The following is a 19842-nucleotide window of genomic DNA, read 5'->3' on the forward strand; positions in this document are numbered from 1 at the left end:
TTGCAACCAGTGTAGACTATGATCAGTCTGCACGTTCGTGCAGTCTGATCATGGTTTGCACGTTTGCTATTCAGTCACTAAACATCCCTTCGAATAATAATTTAATGATATACCAGTCAATTATAGATATTTAGCAGGCTAAATGTTATACATTAGAACATCTACTAATGTACTCAACTTTTCAGCTGTATTAGTGGTTGTAATTGTTGCTTGTGTAGTGCCCACCTCCATCACTGTTATCATAGCTTTGGTAGTGTGGAAGAAACGTGCAAGGTTAGTTCAGACCACATAATTAATAACGTTCTTATTTTAATGGTATTTAATGCCAGAAGCTGAAACGAACCGAACCGGATGCTCATATGAAGGAGAATGTTAATTTTACAAGTACCCGTAGTACGTTCTACAACTGTCAACGGTACGAGCAAGGAAGGTATATCATATAATGTCAAAACTATTTGATAAAACTTGAAGTAAAGTATTTGTTGTTCATAACTTTGACCCTTGGCTGTTACAATTTAGAAATAACATTTGCGTAAGTGTTATAACAGTACACATAATGATTCAATGTTATGAGAGTTGGAGACCAGTCTAAGATTTTCAGCATTTGACTGGATCTTTCTGAGGGCATCAACTAAACAAGGCCGACAAACAACTTTTTACAGACTGGTCTCCAAACGCATTTTCAAATATTTAATAGTTTTTAGTTTTTTGTCTTCAAATATGTTAAATGTGTGCTTTTCAGACGCCCTTCGGAAACGAATGGAACAACCACAAGAGTCTTTACCAGTCTCAATATTGTACGTACTGACATAGGAAGACCCAATGTGGCTGAAAAAGTGGAATTGTTTAATAAAAATGAAATGTACGTTCCTGGTCGGAAACGATAGACGTGTGTATAGATGGACTGTATCTGCATCTTGCCCACTGATTGGGTTTTCATATGAGTGTATGACATTGACTAAAATACTTTTGATACTTGGTTTAAGCATTTGTGTTACCTGTCAAAACTAGCAGTTATTTGTCTGTATCCAAGTTATTGTGTTTTGGTGACAAATATTCAAATGAATTATGGATATTGTAACGTATTTTAACCATATTTAATGTATCACCTACTAATATATTAGTTAATATATGCCATGAACATAAACTGTACTAATATATAGATGAGACAAATGAGAAGATGTATCTGAATATTTTATTGAGTGTGTTGAATTCCATTTTGATATATTATGTTGTCTGACGGTAACAAGATATCTGACTTTGTTTTTGAAATACATGACGAGTACAAAACTAATTACAGCAACAATTTTAAACTATCAATGCATGCCATAAAGTTTGCTTATATTCAGTGCATGGTCAATCTTTTGAGGTTATTTAACAGTGTTTAGTACGTTACTGAATTCTACTGGACAATTACACAGCAGCGAAATCCCATGTTTGGACGAGGCGAATGCCGAGTCCAAATATGGGTTATTACGGATGTGTACGCGTCCAGTTTAATTCAGTACTGTGCTCAACAATGATAAATTTCCTCTTTATTTCACACCGTTATAAAAAGATATTTCAGAAAAACAAATATTGACGATGACTTAAACATTTCCAAAATCCTTCTCTTATAATATGTATGTCAATGTTCTAGATGCTTTTACTCCCAGCGACAGAAAAATGAAAACAAATCTTTATCGTTTTCTTTAACCGAAAACATGATAATCAGATAGGAAATGGTTCAGAAGTACGAAGTTGTCGCGGTGTAACTGGTATCTTCAGACGAAATACATTATACAAGAGAGTGATTCCAAACGACGTTTCGGAATCGTAGTTTTCCCGTCCAGTATGAAAAGATATTGATGTATTTTATGCCTACTGGTGAAATACTGTAATTTGTCATTGAGATATTTCTCTATATTACTCACAAAGCCAAACTTCTTTTTTAGGAACAATTATCTCCCTTGTAATATATTCTTTAATTACTGTCCCTTCGTTGCCTTTAGAATTACTGGTACCGCGCGGATATGCGTATTTCAAGCCATACACGAGTCATGTACAGCTAGACAATGCTGTATAGAACCAAGCAGCTGTACTAAAGTTTTCAAAAGAAATAACAGTAAAGCTCTGGAAATGTTACCTTGGTTGTTCATCCACTTTTCATCTGTTTAGAGCTCTATTATCTTTTGGTAGATCATACTGGTGAAAGCACATGTAGATGGTTGATCAGAAGACAGCATCTCAACCTTACGTAATATGCCAACATTTTTGTCAAAGTTCTTTCCCAGACAGTTCAGTTGTCAATTGTGTTTCATCCATATTTCACGATATAATTAGTTATACTATATACTCCTATATCAATATTTCCTGGCAATTTCTATTGAAAACATGGTCATATCTTATTATGCAACTTGATTTATCCAAGGCTTTCGTTTGTTCCTCAGTTGTGTACTTTTTTGAGTTATTTTTCAAACTGACCTTCAGCATATGTTTTGTTAAACTAAGCAAGCTTCCTAGGGTCATTCTACGAACTGCAGGCATTGACCCGAAAAGTTTACTATATACATACTTAACTATTGACATTGCCACTATACATGTATGTTAACCGCGGATCGTGTATCTTTTATATATTTAAATGCTAAATAGTGTCGTGTTGATTTCACGGACCGAATCTCCAATATTCAATATCAATGTGCGTAAGCGGCCATGATTGTTTAGCGGATTCGTTATATATGTAACACGGTAGCCTGAATAAACCGAATTTTGTCATGAAATATCATTCTCGTTTGAATATGTAAGCAATGCCATATGATAAACAGAAAATCCGTTGATCTTCACCGGTTTGCAAAAAATAAAAAGAAACTTTGTTTGTTTTCAGTGAGAGATTTGGAAATATATCTTCACCGATAAGGGGGGCAATTCTGACATTTTCACTCAGGTTCCGCCTTTATGATAATATTGAATTATCTCACTTATTGGTGAAGATCCATTTCGATATCTCACTGCAAACAAACAAATATCCTCTATATTTCAGATTATAGTCCAATACGATAATACATATGGCGTTTCCGGACTGTAGAGTTCGGACATTGTTATATATACTTGTTAAGTGTGGGTTAATTTATGTCGATATGTAATAATGACAAATATGAGTTAACGAAATGATACAATGCTTATTATACTATCTGAAATATCCATTTAAAAGTGAATATTTACGCTTCCAAGTTTAATCGGAAGTGACAGCTGAATCTAGTTCTTATTTACTTTGTGGATACTTTAGTAAAAGACAGGTAAATATCTTCAAGTTTTTTTCCAAAAGACAACTGTCTAATGAATGTCTCTTTGCAAGTGTGCAAGTTAACTCTGTATATTAAAACATTATATATTGATTATACTTTTACCTACACATTTAAGTTAGATTTGATGTTTGTTTCTTATGATTCATTTTAACTGTACCTGTTTTACCTTCATAGTTTTGTAGCAAACTGATATCACGGCTCACCAGGAGGACGTAAGGGATTTATTGTATGACCGTACAAGATTACGTTCGATAATCAAAGATCAGTCTAGTGACATGTAACGACTGGCTATTCGAGATGCGAGTAGCCGTGCAGAGTTACGCGTGCTCGTATAACTGACTGGAGAATCCGACGATCAACCACGACCACGTAAGACCACTGATGGCTTGTATCACAACAATCGCACAACTCTTCAACCAAAGACCACCTATGACTGACACGGTCGCAGTCAGGTTTTTCAACATGATATAATCCTCTCCAATATCAAGTCTGGCCGTGTGACTAGCCAATACACTATCTCCAGAGCCTATGTTAAGAGTGTTCCACGATTGACAAGTCGCCACACGCCTCTTAGATCACGTGGTCTGAAAATGCGAAACCTTCGGCTAACAAGCTTCTATATGAGGGACCCGATAATACTGAAATGATTTCCCTTAAGATGTTGGCAAATATATCTTTCTTTCTTTATGAAAAATTATTAGTAACTTTGCTAACTAGTCGTTTATCAATTTTATGGAATGTTTTTGGGACGGAAGTAACACTATTAAGATTAAAGAGGCTGCGTGTATTCGACTTGGTGATTCAAAAGTTAAATGTTTCCCTAAGGCTCCGCGTTGAATTTAGAGTTGTATTTTTCTTCACTCTATTATGTTTTTAAATTCTTCAATGTATATTGTATTTGTGTATGTTTCTCAAATTCTATACTTTATTATCGTATGTTTTTTTTTTTCCAAATTCTAATCTCAAATTCTACAAACTGTATTATAGTATGTTCTCAAATTCAATATTTCATTTGAACTATATTTCAAAGTCTGTTCAAAGAACGTTTTCCAAATGTAACCCGCTCAAAGAAAGTACTATAAAAGCGTTGGATATTTCTCACAATATGAATGTATTGAACAAAGTTACGTTCGGTTTGAATATACTTTTTGCCACGTTATTTACATTTCTTTGTTCTTTTAAATTCTTGATACCATTTGTTTCCTCATTCTAAATTTATTTATGTTAATTCATTCGGTATACAAATGACCTCTCTTTCTGACTATTAAATAGAATATACTACGTCCAATTTTGATCAATTTATTAAATCACTAAAATATTTCAAATGCTTAAAAGCTGATAGCTTCATTATTTCTCGTATAGGTAGAGGTACAGCAGTATACTTGTACGATATTTCGAGAAAAATATAAAACACACTAAACTTCGGACGAAAAAGGTTCTTTTTATTTGGCTACTTGTTCATTCACAATATCATCACCTATTTGGAATTCATGATTATATGTTTCAGATATGTTTATTTATTTCATGTATTTTGTAAATATTTGCCATTTACAGATTAAAGTATTCGTTTAGACAGCGATTTTAACAGCGTAAGCTAAAGAACCATTCAAAGATAATTCCATACCAAGATAACAAAATGAGTCAGTAAAGCAATATACATTTGAGACGCGCCATGAGGAAACCAACATAGTGCGTTTGCGACCAGCATGGATTCAGACCAGCCTGCGCATCCAAGCAATCTGGTCAGGATGCCCATGCTGTTCACTAACAGTTTCTGTAATTGCAATTGGCTTTGAAAGTGAACAGCATGGATCCTGACCAGACTGCGCAGATGCGCACACTGGTCCGGATCCATGCTGGTCGCATACGTACTATGTTGGTTTTTCTCATGGTGCGGCCAAATGTAATTTGTTAATTTGTAGTATTTTAAATCAGATTTAATCAATACACTTAAGACATATATATATGATTGATAACTAAGACATTTTCTTTTTGTGACAGCAATACTCTCTAGTCTCAAGCAGAGTGTTTTCATTTGTATTATTTCGAACATAAGTTATAAGTGCATGTAGGTAAAATTTGAATTATTTCCATTTATTACTAGAATGGTTCGCAGTATGCAATTCTCTGACTTTACACTAGTATTTGTTTATATGAGCTTCCGGGAAATCTACCCTATTTTTGATATTTCTGATACAAATTTTCATAATAAACTTTCCTCATGATATATGATTGAATATCTTATATGTTTTCAAAGAAGCGATTGTAAATATTTCTGAGTCTGTATTAAATGTTTGGAGATGACAGTCTTGTTGTGGTTGTTATATGTTTCGCATCATATATTAGAAGATGAAAATTTCGACATCGAGATACTAATTGGCGCTGATTATTACTGGTCCATGGTACAAAATAAGGTCGTCAGAGAAAACGGGCTCACAGCAATACAATCGGAAATAGGTTATCTTTGCGACCTATTGTCAAGCTATATTCACTCGAATTGAAATAACTTTATACACGTGTTTCGTTACACTTTCCATGACACATGATTTATATGGACACTTTTATACACATTGTACTTAGTATTCAATCAGCCTTCCATTGATTACAGTATAATAAAGTTAATAGTTCTATTTAATCAAAGCAATATGATCATTGTTTGGTACTTTTTGAGAACTACAGCAAAGACTGTGATAAACTACAGAAATTGACTAAGTTTAAGTGTACTAGGCTTTATAAAGTTACATAGAGAAGCACTTCTTAGATACTGTTTCGGGTAGATTCATGATTTACTTTGTAATTATTCCATTAAACTTTTGATTCTGCATTTAGCATTGCGCCACCACCCCCACCCCGAGTGTTACGTTAAGTTATATATTGTTATGTTAAGAAATACATGTCTGTGTTTTGTATTTCTAGTTAATGAAGTAAACAGTCAACGTAAAACATGCTTGGTGTAATGGAATACAGTAACTGTAATCACCTGTAATTGTTTACTCAAATACACGTATTCAAATGTATTTGATTACTCATCTCAATCTGACAACATACATGTGGTCATACCTGGAGACTCATTTTGAAGACAAGTACGTAAATACTTAGTTCATAGCACTAGTTACTATTACTCACCTCAATCTGACGACATACATGTGGTCATACCTGGTGACTTATTTTGAAGACAAGTACATAAATACTTAGTTCATACGCAAAGTTGAAACTCGGAATCACACGTTCCAAGGAAACGAACGTTTTACTCGTTTTATTCAAATTTTTCTGGTCCTTCGGGATCATTGTTTTCAACTCATTTAGATTAGAGGATTAAATACTGCTTAAGCCGATGCTAGGGGCCATGGGCAGTACTGCATTTTCCATTACTGCTCATGAACAGACTCAATCAAACCGAGTCTGCAATTTTCACTGTTTATGTTGTTCTCGGTGCTTCCAAAGGATCTACTTTTCAGATTCTAAACTTAAAATGATATTCTATTTTAGGCACTTTTTTTTCAAGACAAGCCTTGAAAATGTGTTCGAGATAGCCTGAATCTTAAGCATAAGCAAGTTCGAGATATCGTGTAGCAACTGAACTATAGTTTATGTTTTATTTTAATATGCTTTTCTTTGTTAAAACACACTTACGCTACAATGACGTCACGTTAACGTTCACTGACGTCAATGTTTTTGTTGCGACCAAGAAAGAGCGCTACTATATTTTATCTACTGTTTTATATTAAGGACATATTAGAATCGAAAAAAAAAATATGGCGAAACCGTGTTTTAACACTATTGAAATACTATACGTCGTAAAAAATAATTTCACGAGGGCTGCGCCATCGTGAAATTATTACGCCCAACGTAAAACCGCCCATCGTGCATACATAGTGTTTAAACGTTCGACAACAACAAAAAAAAAAACGATATTATTTTTAGATATTTTGCAATAAATGCTATATTTCTTAAGAAGGCTTTAAAACTTAAATACTGACAAACTTTATGTTACGGATACACATGAGAATTTGCTGTTTTTACTACTTTTAACGGTGAAAATCGAAAAGAGTGTGTCACGCTTTCACTCAGGTAAACTGTTTCGATTATAAATATCTATATTTTGAAGTCATTATTCACTACTTCAGCTATAGCGCTATCTGTTACGACGACGGGAAGATGTCTTTAAAATGTCCGGGGTTCGATTCCCGACGCGGTCATCATTTTTTCTTGATTTTGAACTTTTAAAATATTTTAGAAACAAAAATGCATATTCTAATGTTCATAATATGACCAAACTTCAGTTTGAAAGAAAAATTATTTTTAGCCAAATCTAAAGGCATGCTGTTTAAAAGCAATCTTTCGCTGTAAATTATTTCTTGATTCTATGGTTATGAATGAATTAATTTTGAATTCTGTTGTTTGACATTTATTTTCGTGACATGATCTATGTACCAATACCCTAAATCAAAGTTCACGTACTCCATGTCATTATAAGCGTAAAGTTTTTAACGTTTTCGATGTTCTTAAGTCTTAAGATGTGTTCGCCTGAATTATAAAAACGCATGCATACTCAAGTGTAACAGTAGCAGTTGTTACCAGTTTATTACGTGTGCATGAATTAATGTCGTATGTTTAAGAGTGATATGCGGTAGCTTTGGGGAACATATTTCCTTTGCGTAAATGTAATCCTTTAAAGCATGCTAATCACCTGAACTTTTCCCAATACCTATGAAAATGGGTTAGACCGGAAGAAAATAATTGTGCTGACAAAGATTTATCTTTGGTAACGTGAATAGCGAAATCCTAATACCTATTACTAAAATCCTATTGGTGACACTATTTTGAATCGTGGACGTATATTAAGAATACTAATTACAATTCGTTTACACATGACAACATTTTGATACATGTCCGTTTAATTCTTAATAATTCCTGTTTTCATAAAACTTCGTTATAAGGAATATATCATATAAAACAATTTTCCTATCGGCACATATACAATATGACCTTTTGTTTTCATTTAAATAATGTAGAGCAATTTTAAGTACTAGAAGCAAAGCATCAGTCATAGAACGACCTTTCCTTAACCTGAATTTGAACATCAGATACAATGCTATTGTTTTCACAAAAAGAAGTTCGTTCATTTTGAATGTTGGTAAATAACTGAGAAAAAAAAATTAACTCGTGTAATACCTCTATAATTGTTTACATCATTCGTATTGTCTTTTTCACGTAGAGGAATAATGACCCCTTCGGGCGGCCATTTATTGGGAACCTACATGTACCAGTAGCCCGAATTTACAATAAGATAAAAGATATCGTGTACATGTAAAGTCAAATATCAATACTTTCAATTAGGTGCTCATTCATAATACAATCACTGTCCATGACCTTCATTCAACTGATCCAAATTTTGCGCTGATTAAATTGATTGAAACTTGCATTGGAACTATCAAATTCGTGCTTCTGCTTCAGGGTCTACAACTTGAATAATATCATAGGCTATCTCCTATACTTAAATTTTCTTTTGATTCATCTAAAGAAAAAAATTACTCTTGCTTGCTCTTGCGTTTAACTTTTCTCAAAACCGTTCATGCCATGCGTTTTTATAAACTACCGATTTCAATGATTTTTTTTTAAATTTGTATAGACTTACACTTTTTGTTACATTACGACTTATAATTCTTCCCTATAAATAAAACTGTTCTTTCTATATCCAAATCTTCAAAGTTTACATTGCAATGCTATTCGCAGATATATCACCCAATAAATAAGCCCATTAAATATCCATGTCTTTTTCTAAATGAAAATTCTTTCGCCATAGTTTCAACCAAATTAAGTCCTAAATATGTTACAATACTCACGCTTCAAGACCTTGGATTACAATTATTCTGGGATTTTCTTGTTCAGTTTCTATTTATTTCCACATCGCTGTCTTCATTGGTCAATTATTCATACGGGAATATGAGATCATTGTCAGAAATCAGCTTAACAATGATAATTGTTCAATAAGAACAGTCGTGTCCCAAAGACGCAATCTCCTCAAACTGTTACCGTTTATGAATAATATGTCTTAATTTCCTCAATATTAAGTACAAACGAATGAGAAATACATGTGTATATGTATTTTCAGGAGTTATATGCATACATAAGTTTCGGGTGATAGTCATATTTTATTATTCGATTTGTTGTTTATGTCATAACGTCTATGAGAATATCTCTTGGATGCAAAGAACGCAAAAAAGCAAAAGTAATAGCAGACAAGGCTTATGAGAAAACGTATTCAAAATTTATTTCATTATGAAAGTTGAAGCAAAGCTGGGAAGAATAAAATATTTTGCTGCTTTAGGGATTTTAGTTATATTGATGTTGACAATAAAAAGGAGACATTACACAAAGTTTGATATGACAAGCAACTATAATGCCTTCCTTTTATCAGAAGGTAGCACTGGAGTGGGAAATCTTAACGTTGTTGGACGTGCTTTGTTAGAACAAAGAAATAATGTATCGAAATTGCTTAACATGAAACAACAGGTACTTGGACAACTGGAATGCAAGGTAAGAAAATTTACAAAAATAGTATTCCAAACAGTGGTTTTATCGTTAAAAAGCAGCTGGTTGGAGTTCAGATCTCTTATAATTGTTTTTCATATACAGAACAGCTCACGCGGAAAATCCATTCTACTCGATCCTCGGAGGATGGCCAAAACGATTACCAAGGCTCCGACTCGAAGTTTCTTCGAGTCAGCCACTTTCCGTCAAGGAATTTCGTTATCTGACTTCGAAGATTTATGCGAAGTCACTCGAAGGAAATCCTCGAAGTGACTCGAGAGGAAATCCAATTAGCGGAATATACACCTGTATTGGTTTCTTTTGTTTCCGAGTCACTTGACGGAATTCCTTCGAGTGACTCCGAAACGAATAAATAATAACCTATACAAATTTAAATGGGTCTTCGAGTAACTTCGAGGACAGATTTCAGATTAATCGGAGTAGGGTGATTATATTTTACACAGTGATACGCGGAATAACGCAGTATTTGTAAATAAGAATTAATACTGTAGCATTTTTATCTTACTTAATTTAAAATAAACCATTTTTTTCCTTGCATGAGTAATTTAGTTTATAATGCATAAATATACTTCTTAAACTAATTAGAAACTATTTCAATATCAAAATTTACACAAATTCTATACACTTGAAAGAACAAGCTAATTATATAAAAATCCGTTAATCAAGGAAATAATGCCTCGAAGTTTCGTCAAATCATCTCGCGGCACTCGAAATTGTTTATTACAGACTCGGAGTCGCGCGGAGTGGCCATAAAATACCGGAAATCATTATAATGTTACCTGTATAATTTCGACTCGGAGTTCTTTTCGGAGTATTTTTATCTTATTTTAAACCATCTTTTCCTTGACACTTATCACTTTTTGAGTGCATACGGCAGTAGGTTTTTTATCCTATTCACAATTCCTTCCAAACTGATAAGAGAAAGACCATTTAGATAATGAAAAATAATCTTTTCTCCTATAATTTTCTTTAACAGCCATTATCTTAACGTTCATCTAGTTTTATATAGTTTCTAATTTAGTCCATTTTTCATCAATTTATTTTGAAATTTAATTTGCACTGTCAGAAACTATTTCAATATAATTTTTAACAAATAACTATTCTTTAACGGCTGTTATTTGAATATGTTTAGTTTTATGTAATTCTTAATACTTAACTTTTTTCTATTGGGTGTATATTTAAAGTTTATCTATTTCTAATTAATTCATAATTTTGTGCATTTTTTCATGACTTTGTTCCTAAATTATATTCGCCAAGTCAGAAATTATTTCGATAACAAAATTTAACAAAGCAGTTTTCTTTAACGGCGGTCACTTGGAAGTTTGTTTAATCATATATGATTAATAATTGAGTCCGTTCTACATAAATTTACTAAATATACTTCTAAATCTTATTCGCATGTATATCAATATTATACAAAACAATTTACTTTTAGGAGTTGTTATTTTAAAGTTCATCTAGTTACAATTATTCTTAATTCAGTGCATAAATTAGTACACGACTTTTTCCTTAATTCAACTCGCAATGTCAGAAATTATTTCAATTTCAAAATTTAACAATTCACTTCCTTTTAACGGCGGTGATTTGAAAGTTTGTCTAATTTTGTATGAGTAATTTAGTTTATAATGCACAAATATACTTCTTAAACAAATTAGAAACTATTTCAATATCAAAATTTACACAAATTCTATACAATAAAAAGAACAAGCTAATTATATCATAATTCGTTAATCAAGGAAATACTGCCTCGAAGTTTCGTCAAATCATCTCGCGGCACTCGAAATTGTTTATTACAGACTCGGAGTCGCGCGAAGTGGTCATAAAATACCGGAAATCATTATTATGTTACCTGTATAATTTCGACTCGGAGTTCCGTCTAGTAATTTCTCGGAGTGACTCGACGTAATTCCGCTAAAGTAATAAAACTATAGCAGTCGGTACTCCGAGTCAGAATTAGGCAGTACTCGGAGGCATTCCTCGCTATGCAAGATTTTTCCTTCGAGGAAAAACGGAAAGTGGGTTTTCCGTGTGAGCTGATCTGTATATATATATATATCCCAAATGTATTGTACTTCAACAATACATACATAAATACAGGGAAAAAGAAGAAAGTGAAGGAGATACACTAATATTACATATGCGGTTTATTCAGATTCTGTCCAATAAAAATATAAAAGAACTCAACCGGTTTCACTGCTTGTGCATATCTTCAGGAGTGAAAATAACGTCAATAACGTTGCATAGGAACGACGTCAAATGACGTCAAAATAAAGGGACGTTACTCTTGACTAGTTATTTGCATTTGTTAGTTATGTCTTGAATTAAGCTCTGGTTTAAATATATTGATGAAGAATTGTTCTTTTTCTTTTCTTAAAATCGCGTTTGTAGATTCATAAATGGTGGTTGTCTTTGTCCAGCACATGTGTCGATATGTTCACTGACATATAGCATTCATGAGGAAGAATTGACCTCATGACTGATATTGCCTCCGGGTATTATCACCTGGATGTTTATTTCAATTTCAAGAGGTTTTCCATAAGAAATTAAACAAGCATAATTGACATGCACTTTTAGTTACAAACTATGTAAAAGACGGGACTTTTCATAAGAAATTTAAAAAGTCATTTTTACCAAAACAACACTTAATATGTAGTTTCTTAAATGTCATTTTGTATTTGTCTTTGAAGTCACAACATATCAATAAATAAAACAAATTAATATTAGAATTGACGTTGTAAAATCATGTCGATTTATAACAGTTAATTCTGCTCTTTCCTTTTTTGAGTGACATATAGTATATGTTATCAAATGTTTGAGACCCCAGGTTAAAATCCTGATAATGACCTTGTTAGATTTTTACAACCACGTCCATTTTTAAGTCACAAAAATACATTATATAAGTTGTGGTTTTTTTGTGTGTTGTTTTTTTTTTGAAAACGGTTGATTACAATTTATACTATTACATGTGTAGATTTTACTTGAATTTATTTTGTTACTCTAAAATGGTTCAATATCATACGTATATCAATTAAGTAATTCTTTATATATCGGGAGAGTAAGAAATTAAATGATTCGAAAATTATGGTACGTTTGTAGAAAAAATAAAATGGAGACTTGTGTCGCCCTTGGTTAAATTGATCATTTTCTCTTTCTTTTAAAAATTATTGGTAATCCGCGTGGTACAGGTAATTTGCCATTTTCAACGTGAATACACTAGGTAAGCCGATATGTTCGGCACAGGATGCTATGTTCGGCGCAGGATCGATACATAGATTTGAAAATTTTAATGGTGTTATTATTCTCATTATTTCGGTCTATAAAAACAAATATCCAATAAAACCACCTTATTAGTCTTATCACGTAATAAATGAAGTTTTCAAAGCCGATTTAAAATCCTATTCAAAACGCAATTATAGGCCTTATCAGTGTTGTATATGTCCGTGTTGTTTTAACGCTCCTTATTTAGTGGTAATTGGGGGCCAATAAAACGGATATATACGCGTGATGGATCAACAATTTCTATCAGCTTTCATTCATTAAGATTACAGAATAGAAATGACATTTATATAAAATCATTTTAAATGTACGATCAATTATGAAAGTTTCGTAATGACAATTTACATGATATTTTAACTGAAAAAAAAAATCATGAAACCAGTTCAAATTTTCACGAAAGTAAAATTATATTCCACACAATGAAAACAAAATGATCATGATCATTTCTTTTTTCTAATTTCATAAAATGTTAGTCGATATCATGAAAACATACGTATTGCTGATGCAGTTTAAAGCACTGACTAAAATATTTTTATATGTATCTTGCATTCATGGAAAATTTATCTGTTATCATGATATATCTTTAGTTTTATTTAAACCGTCATTACTGTTGCAGAAGTTTCATGAAAGTTAAATGGTGGAAAATCAATTTCATTTTAAAACCAGACATTTTATTTACAATAAAAATACACTCTTTTACATGAAAATCCTCCGGACATAACTTCCACCTTTGATTTGACCTAGGCGGACTTTAACGGCCTGTGAGGTTTCCGCTTTTCTCTATTTGAATCTATTATCTTTTTTATTCGTTTTTATTTGGCATAACTGACACTGATATTTAGATGAAAATTAAAAAAGGTAAGAACAACAACATAAGAAGAAATGCGCATTTCTTTCTTTTTAGAACTAGGATATTAACTGCAATATTTAATTTAATTTCTCATGTTGTAAATTTGTGATATTAACACAAAAAGACTTATTCACGAAGTAAAATTGATTAAAACTTACACTCATTGTGTCGAATAAAACATTCAATCACAAATTAACTAAACTGATTAAATCATATACTTTAACCTTTTGATCACGATACCGCATTTTCACGTGACATGTCGTCTGCACATGACGCTACAACAAAAACTTCGCAAAGGAGTTAATTATTCTTGAAAATCAGTGGAAATTAACCGTCTTAGAACGAATCAAAATTTTATTTTACAAAAATGAAATAAATATCATTCAAAAGATAGATTTATTAGGAAACCATTTGCACCTAAGCTTTCATATTAATGGTTTATCCAAAAAATTACTTTTAAGAAACGCATGTATGAGATTTTTACAAATTCTATATGGAAAATAGAAGGGGAAAGATAACGAGATGATGGCATTAAACATCATGTTAGGAACGAATCAAAAATAAATTAAAATTTAATTTAAAAATACCGTGTGATGAATCAAATGTTGAACTTTTGTAATATTTTTGCACCTAAGGTTTCTTATTTTTAGTAATTCTGTTATTAAGTAAAATGTGTACATGCTCTTCTTATTTCTATATAGAAAATCGGAATATTCTTCGGTATGCGTGTGTTTTATATATATATAAAATGCATTTTGTATATCAGTTGACGGAATGAAAAAGTATCATCTGCAGTCTTAAAATCTGAAAGTAAAATGAACAGGTTAAGGTCGTAGATGAGAGATTTGTAAAATGCATGTAGAATAAACATTCTACCTTATAAATGTTCTGTAAAAGAAATTGACAATAAAAGTACAGTAGGTTTTTAAAGACGTAAATAATGTGCTGCCGCTTGTCAGTGCGCGAGATTCCCACTTATAGGAATAGATATCATAAGGCCGTGAACGGCGGGCAGCAGTAAATTATTTATTCTATTATTTCTCCCTAACCAACATTTTCAGCACTGTTTATTGTAGGAAAAAAATACAACAACTACAACTGGAGGCTGGTGTGAGAAACAGAACAGAGCGCATGCAGGAAAAGGACTGACCGATGAACAGCTGGTGCCTGCATTGGTACAAGTGTTAAAAGGTATATGCATCTGATTAATTTGATTGCCGCAACAATGGAAAACAAAAACAATAAATAAAATTACTCTAAAAGGAGTTTTAATCTGAAAATAACTCCCGATTTCTAGCTTTTCTTCGCAGATAAACGTCAAGCTTAAACATTAAAATATCTCGTTATCAAGCGGTTGATTTAAAAAATGTATAATACAATTAAATACGAACTTTTCAACACGTTTATTGTCTTTATATGATAGATAAAGGGGATGCTTCGAAAGCTAACCAAATATTGATAGAGTAGAGGAAGGGGAGGGGAAAAGAAAGGACGAACCGATCTATACGGTGACAAGTTGAATAAGGGATAAGTTCGCTCTCAACTCCCAATTTGTACGAAGTGCTTATTGATAAAATCATTGTCGTCCTTTGAAGAAAAGCTCCCACTAGTAAATCATGATGAAAAAGTAGCAATGTAGCTATATCTTCTATTCTACCAGTAAAATATTACTAAAAAAACTTTATTATTGATAGGCCCTCTTTGATATCAGACTTAAGAAGTGATATCCTGTTGTGCTGAACTGGGCAAAAAAATGTTTTGTCTGATGGTGTTATTTTTTCTCAGGAAAACACATTGGAAGTTTTGGAGATGGGACAGGGCAATATAAAGAACTCATTATTGCTTCTGGCGAAGTCAAAGGCTATGATGCATACGATGGGGCGCCATTTTCTGACATCATAAGCAATGGGAGCGTTAAGTATCTTGATTTGACCCTACCACAGTATGGATTACCTCTGTATGACTGGGTTCTGAGTATCGAAGTGGCAGAACATATTCCAAAGCGTTTTGAAAGTATATATATTGACAACGTTGTTCGTCATGCGCAAGAAGGTGTGATTTTAAGCTGGGCAAAGGTTGGGCAGGGTGGTTATCACCATATTAATAACAGACCATTTGAATACGTTAGAGATTTAATGGATTCAAAAGGATTTATCCACGACAAAGAATTATCAGACAATTTAAAATCAGCTGCCAGTGTGCGATTTCTGAAATGGAATTTGAATGTCTTCCGAAGAAAAAATATCCTTTCAAAAGACGTTTTAATGTTACAGACTTAAAAAAGTACAAAAGATAACAACGAAAGTTCTAGACGAATTTTTAGAAGATTTTTGACTAGACTTCATATCATATGTAGAGATATTTGATAAAAGGTCAGTGCGAATATGCACCTTAGCGTTGTGTTTCCTGTAGTGACAGGGGCCACTTTCGTATTTGGCCTGGGTACGGTTTGTTTAATAAAATAGGTAGATGTACATTAAAGGCATTTGTATTCAGCTGGTTATTTATGATGTTTATAGAACTAAGGATTCCTGCGAACGAGTAATTATTATCTGAAATAGATATATGCTTGAATCGATTTTCCTTGCTCTGTGCAGACGGCCGGGTCTAAAATCTTACCTGAGCTAACGGAAGTCTGTCTGACGAAATGGAGACGGTCCTCCATCCATCCAGATTCAGCTCAAATTTGCAGAAAAAAATTAAACCATTATGAGACACTTTTCTTCCCGCCATTATAGATATCTGGTCACATTCTCCAAATATATAGATATGATTTAGGTCAGTCATTTGCATATAATACGGCACAGGTCGCGCAAGGTGTGCATTTTGGGCCATTTTCGCCTAACAGTTTAGTATCCTGAAACCAGAGTTTTACTTCTTCTTATCACAGAAAAAACGGCATCGGCAGGCTGTAAATGCCACATGATGAAATTGCAAAGTATATGCAATACATCCGTTCTAAACTTCCCTGGAATTTCTCAAAATTGAATTTTTTGATGATTTCTTTTCGCACTGGTATCAGCACCGATTTGTGGATTTTTCAAATTTACTGCCCCTTGCCCCCCATTTTAAGTGTGATCTATTAAGTTATATTTTGATCAAAGCATACAAGGTTTGACTTTTGGTGGACTAGATTGAATACACCATGAGAGACAGTTCCAGCTGGGTCTGTGCAGCTCTGATATTTTTGAGTGTCTCGTTTGTTAATGTAGCTCTCGTATGCTACATGTGTATGCTGTACTTTTAACGTTGTATGTATGTGTATATATCATTCAAATATTTCCATAATTCACTAGAGATGCTAGAGATACGGATTGAACGGCAGCTACAAAGATCTTTTGTTACCGTCATTTACAGTTAGGCAAAGCTAACAACGTCACTTGTTTCAACTTTACAAAAGCATGTCGTTGGACAGGTATCAAAGAGAAACCGGAACTACAAATACAAATACATGTATAAGGATAATGTGTACTAAATCTTGACGTAGACGTTTACCTCTGTTACATGACATGCTCAGTATGTTTTTGTCAAACCTATCAATATTTAGCCGAAAGAACATTAAAACATTCTATAAAAGTGTTTTACTTCTACAAAAAGGCCGATAGCTGTAGTGCGATGACTTTGCAATTTTGTGTTGCCCATCGAATACCCATGCATCCTATGCAGGTGTAACACTAAGTCACATTTAGCGTGTTCCCATTTTGTAGGAGTTGCTATCCGGTAGTTATCTTCAAAAATATTATAAGCAGAATTATTGGATTTTACTGAAATAATAATTGCAACTTATGTCCTTCCGCACCACTGTCATACCTTAGGTATGGTTTTGCAGTTCGAGATGATGTTTTGTGTGTATGTTTGTTTAACAACATATGCTCAACAACTTTTCTAACTACATGTTGTGTTTTTTTCTCTCGATCTTTGATGGTACTTGGACCCACTTTTTATTGACCAGTTAAGTTAAATAAATAAACATAAAAAAGCGGACATAAATGAGTGTAGCCTTAACAGTTAAAAGAAAATAATTCTTAAATTAAACGTAAAAATATGGTGCAACTTTAGTCTCGGTCACAAACACATTCCAAGGGCTTCTGCAGACGTTAAAACACAGAAAACAACGTGTATTGTCGCTATTTTTCATTACAAATATTACACGACGACTAAATGTAATGTTTACAAATGTGATGACTTTACGATTCCGGTGCATTTTTAATTGCCATTCTGTTATTCTTGGAGACGGTAAATATGTTTTAAATATCCATAATCAGGGCCAAGAAATCAACAACATTTGCCAAAGGATCTTTGAACTGGTTTTATCTCTCGTTATTACAAACATGAAACATTAAATTAACAATAACTTCAAAATTTGGTCAACAGGAGCACAATTTCAAGAACACTTTTTCGAGTTTTTTTTTTTGAGTACCGTTGAGTACGAACGTAGTTTACAGCTTTCAAGCTGTTTATACAATTTCTTCAAGAAATTAGATAAAAACATACCGACTGATACTTAAATATGATTTTTTGAAACAACAATCGCACAAGTTACACGCGATTCTTCAACATTTACGGTTATCTACAAAAACTGAAACGACGCTGAGTTCTAAAAGTGGGGTAAAGGGAAGAAGCGAGTACGAGAACATTGTTGGAGGGTAGTGCATCTTTTATGCTAAAGAAAGTGATATTATGGAAGAAACAAGACGCAGATACAAGATGTCAATCTGCGGAGAAATACACGTAGCATTTTAAAAATCAAAATAATGTATTAACAGCACGTGAATTGCCTTGTTTGCACACGATTTTTCTCTCGTGTACAGTGGCGAATCCAGTGAGAAAAAGTAGATTTTATGCAAGAATCTTCGTTTTAACGCCGTGTCATCCATTAAGTAGATGTCTTTAGTTACATATTATGACATTTACACGTTGAAATTGAAAATATTGACAAATATGCTATTCATAGACGGAACTTAAAACACGAGTATGCATTAAATTCGACACATTGAAAGTATACTCAGGCATTTGCGATTTACTGATTGGTTATGCGAAAAGTTTTATTTTACGGTTAATTTTTTTTCAGTCGTTACGGCTAATACCCCAGTCACACATACGGCGCGCTAGCTACGTCTTATACCCCAGTCACACATACGGCGCGCTAGCTACGTCATATACCCCAGTCACACATACGGCGCGGAAAGCTACGTTTAGCCACGGATTGAAACGTAGTTATCCGTATCGATCCGTACCTGAGCCGTACTTCTAAGTAGTAATCCGTATCGATCCGTATTGACACTTGGTCAAAAGGTATTCAAGACGTACTCCAAACTGGCAAGTTTGTCCACTTTTTGAACATGCACAAAAGTTTGAGCAATCCATAGCCATTTGAGTGTGACTTAGTTTAACTTGGCCGGAACTTATTCACCCGTAGTTAAACGTACTAAACGTAGTTAGCCGTACTTAAACGTACCTTGCCGTAGTTTGACATGATGTCAAAGATAATCGTAATGAAAACGCTGGCTACACGTGGTCAAATTTATATGAAACTTACCGACCCGCTACTAAACCTTAATGCGAATGTAGTAATGCTTATTGATCCGTAGCTTAACGTAATTATCCGAGGATGTCCGTACTTAAGCATAGTTCAACGTAGTTCACCGCAGATCCTTCCACGCGCTGGGCAAGTTGTCAGGCGCCGTAAAACGTAGTTCAACGTGGTACGCCGTACCTATCGGTACTTATGGCGTGGTCACACTACACGTAGTTAATCGTAGTAAGGAAAAATCGTAGTTGATCGTAGTTGATCGTACTAAGCGTAGTTACACGTATATAATCGTAGTCAAACGTAGTAATGATCGTAGTTTGAACTTATGATTTGTCCGTAGTAAG

The 19842-nt window shown here is 33.4% G+C and overlaps 2 protein-coding genes across 2 annotated transcripts in view; both read left to right on the top strand.

Moving 5' to 3' along the window:
- Positions 1 to 5590, top strand: part of LOC123550541 (sushi, von Willebrand factor type A, EGF and pentraxin domain-containing protein 1-like) — a 68419-nt gene extending 62829 nt beyond the window's left edge. The window contains exons 23-24 of the mRNA XM_053524941.1: positions 186 to 273; positions 743 to 5590. Of these exons, the coding sequence (XP_053380916.1) occupies positions 186 to 273; positions 743 to 887 (233 nt within the window). The 3' untranslated portion in view covers positions 888 to 5590. The remainder of the gene's footprint in view (positions 1 to 185; positions 274 to 742) is intronic.
- A 3616-nt stretch (positions 5591 to 9206) lies between these two features.
- Positions 9207 to 17501, top strand: LOC123560953 (uncharacterized). The gene is made up of 3 exons (XM_045353106.2): positions 9207 to 9824; positions 15042 to 15156; positions 15751 to 17501. Exons 1-3 carry the CDS (start codon positions 9567 to 9569, stop codon positions 16242 to 16244), a joined length of 867 nt encoding a protein of 288 aa, XP_045209041.1. The 5' UTR covers positions 9207 to 9566; the 3' UTR covers positions 16245 to 17501.
- The last annotated feature ends 2341 nt before the right edge of the window (positions 17502 to 19842 follow it).

This window comes from Mercenaria mercenaria, chromosome 15 (assembly GCF_021730395.1).
Source record: "Mercenaria mercenaria strain notata chromosome 15, MADL_Memer_1, whole genome shotgun sequence".
Classification (NCBI taxonomy): domain Eukaryota; kingdom Metazoa; phylum Mollusca; class Bivalvia; order Venerida; family Veneridae; genus Mercenaria; species Mercenaria mercenaria.

Bases quoted from the DNA above. Each gene is read 5' to 3' on its own strand.
- LOC123560953 (XM_045353106.2), top strand. From the start codon at position 9,567: ATGAAAGTTGAAGCAAAGCTGGGAAGAATAAAATATTTTGCTGCTTTA. The intron at 9,825-15,041 runs GTAAGAAAATTT...TGTTTATTGTAG, and splicing joins TTGGACAACTGGAATGCAAG to GAAAAAAATACAACAACTAC. The intron at 15,157-15,750 runs GTATATGCATCT...ATTTTTTCTCAG, and splicing joins ATTGGTACAAGTGTTAAAAG to GAAAACACATTGGAAGTTTT.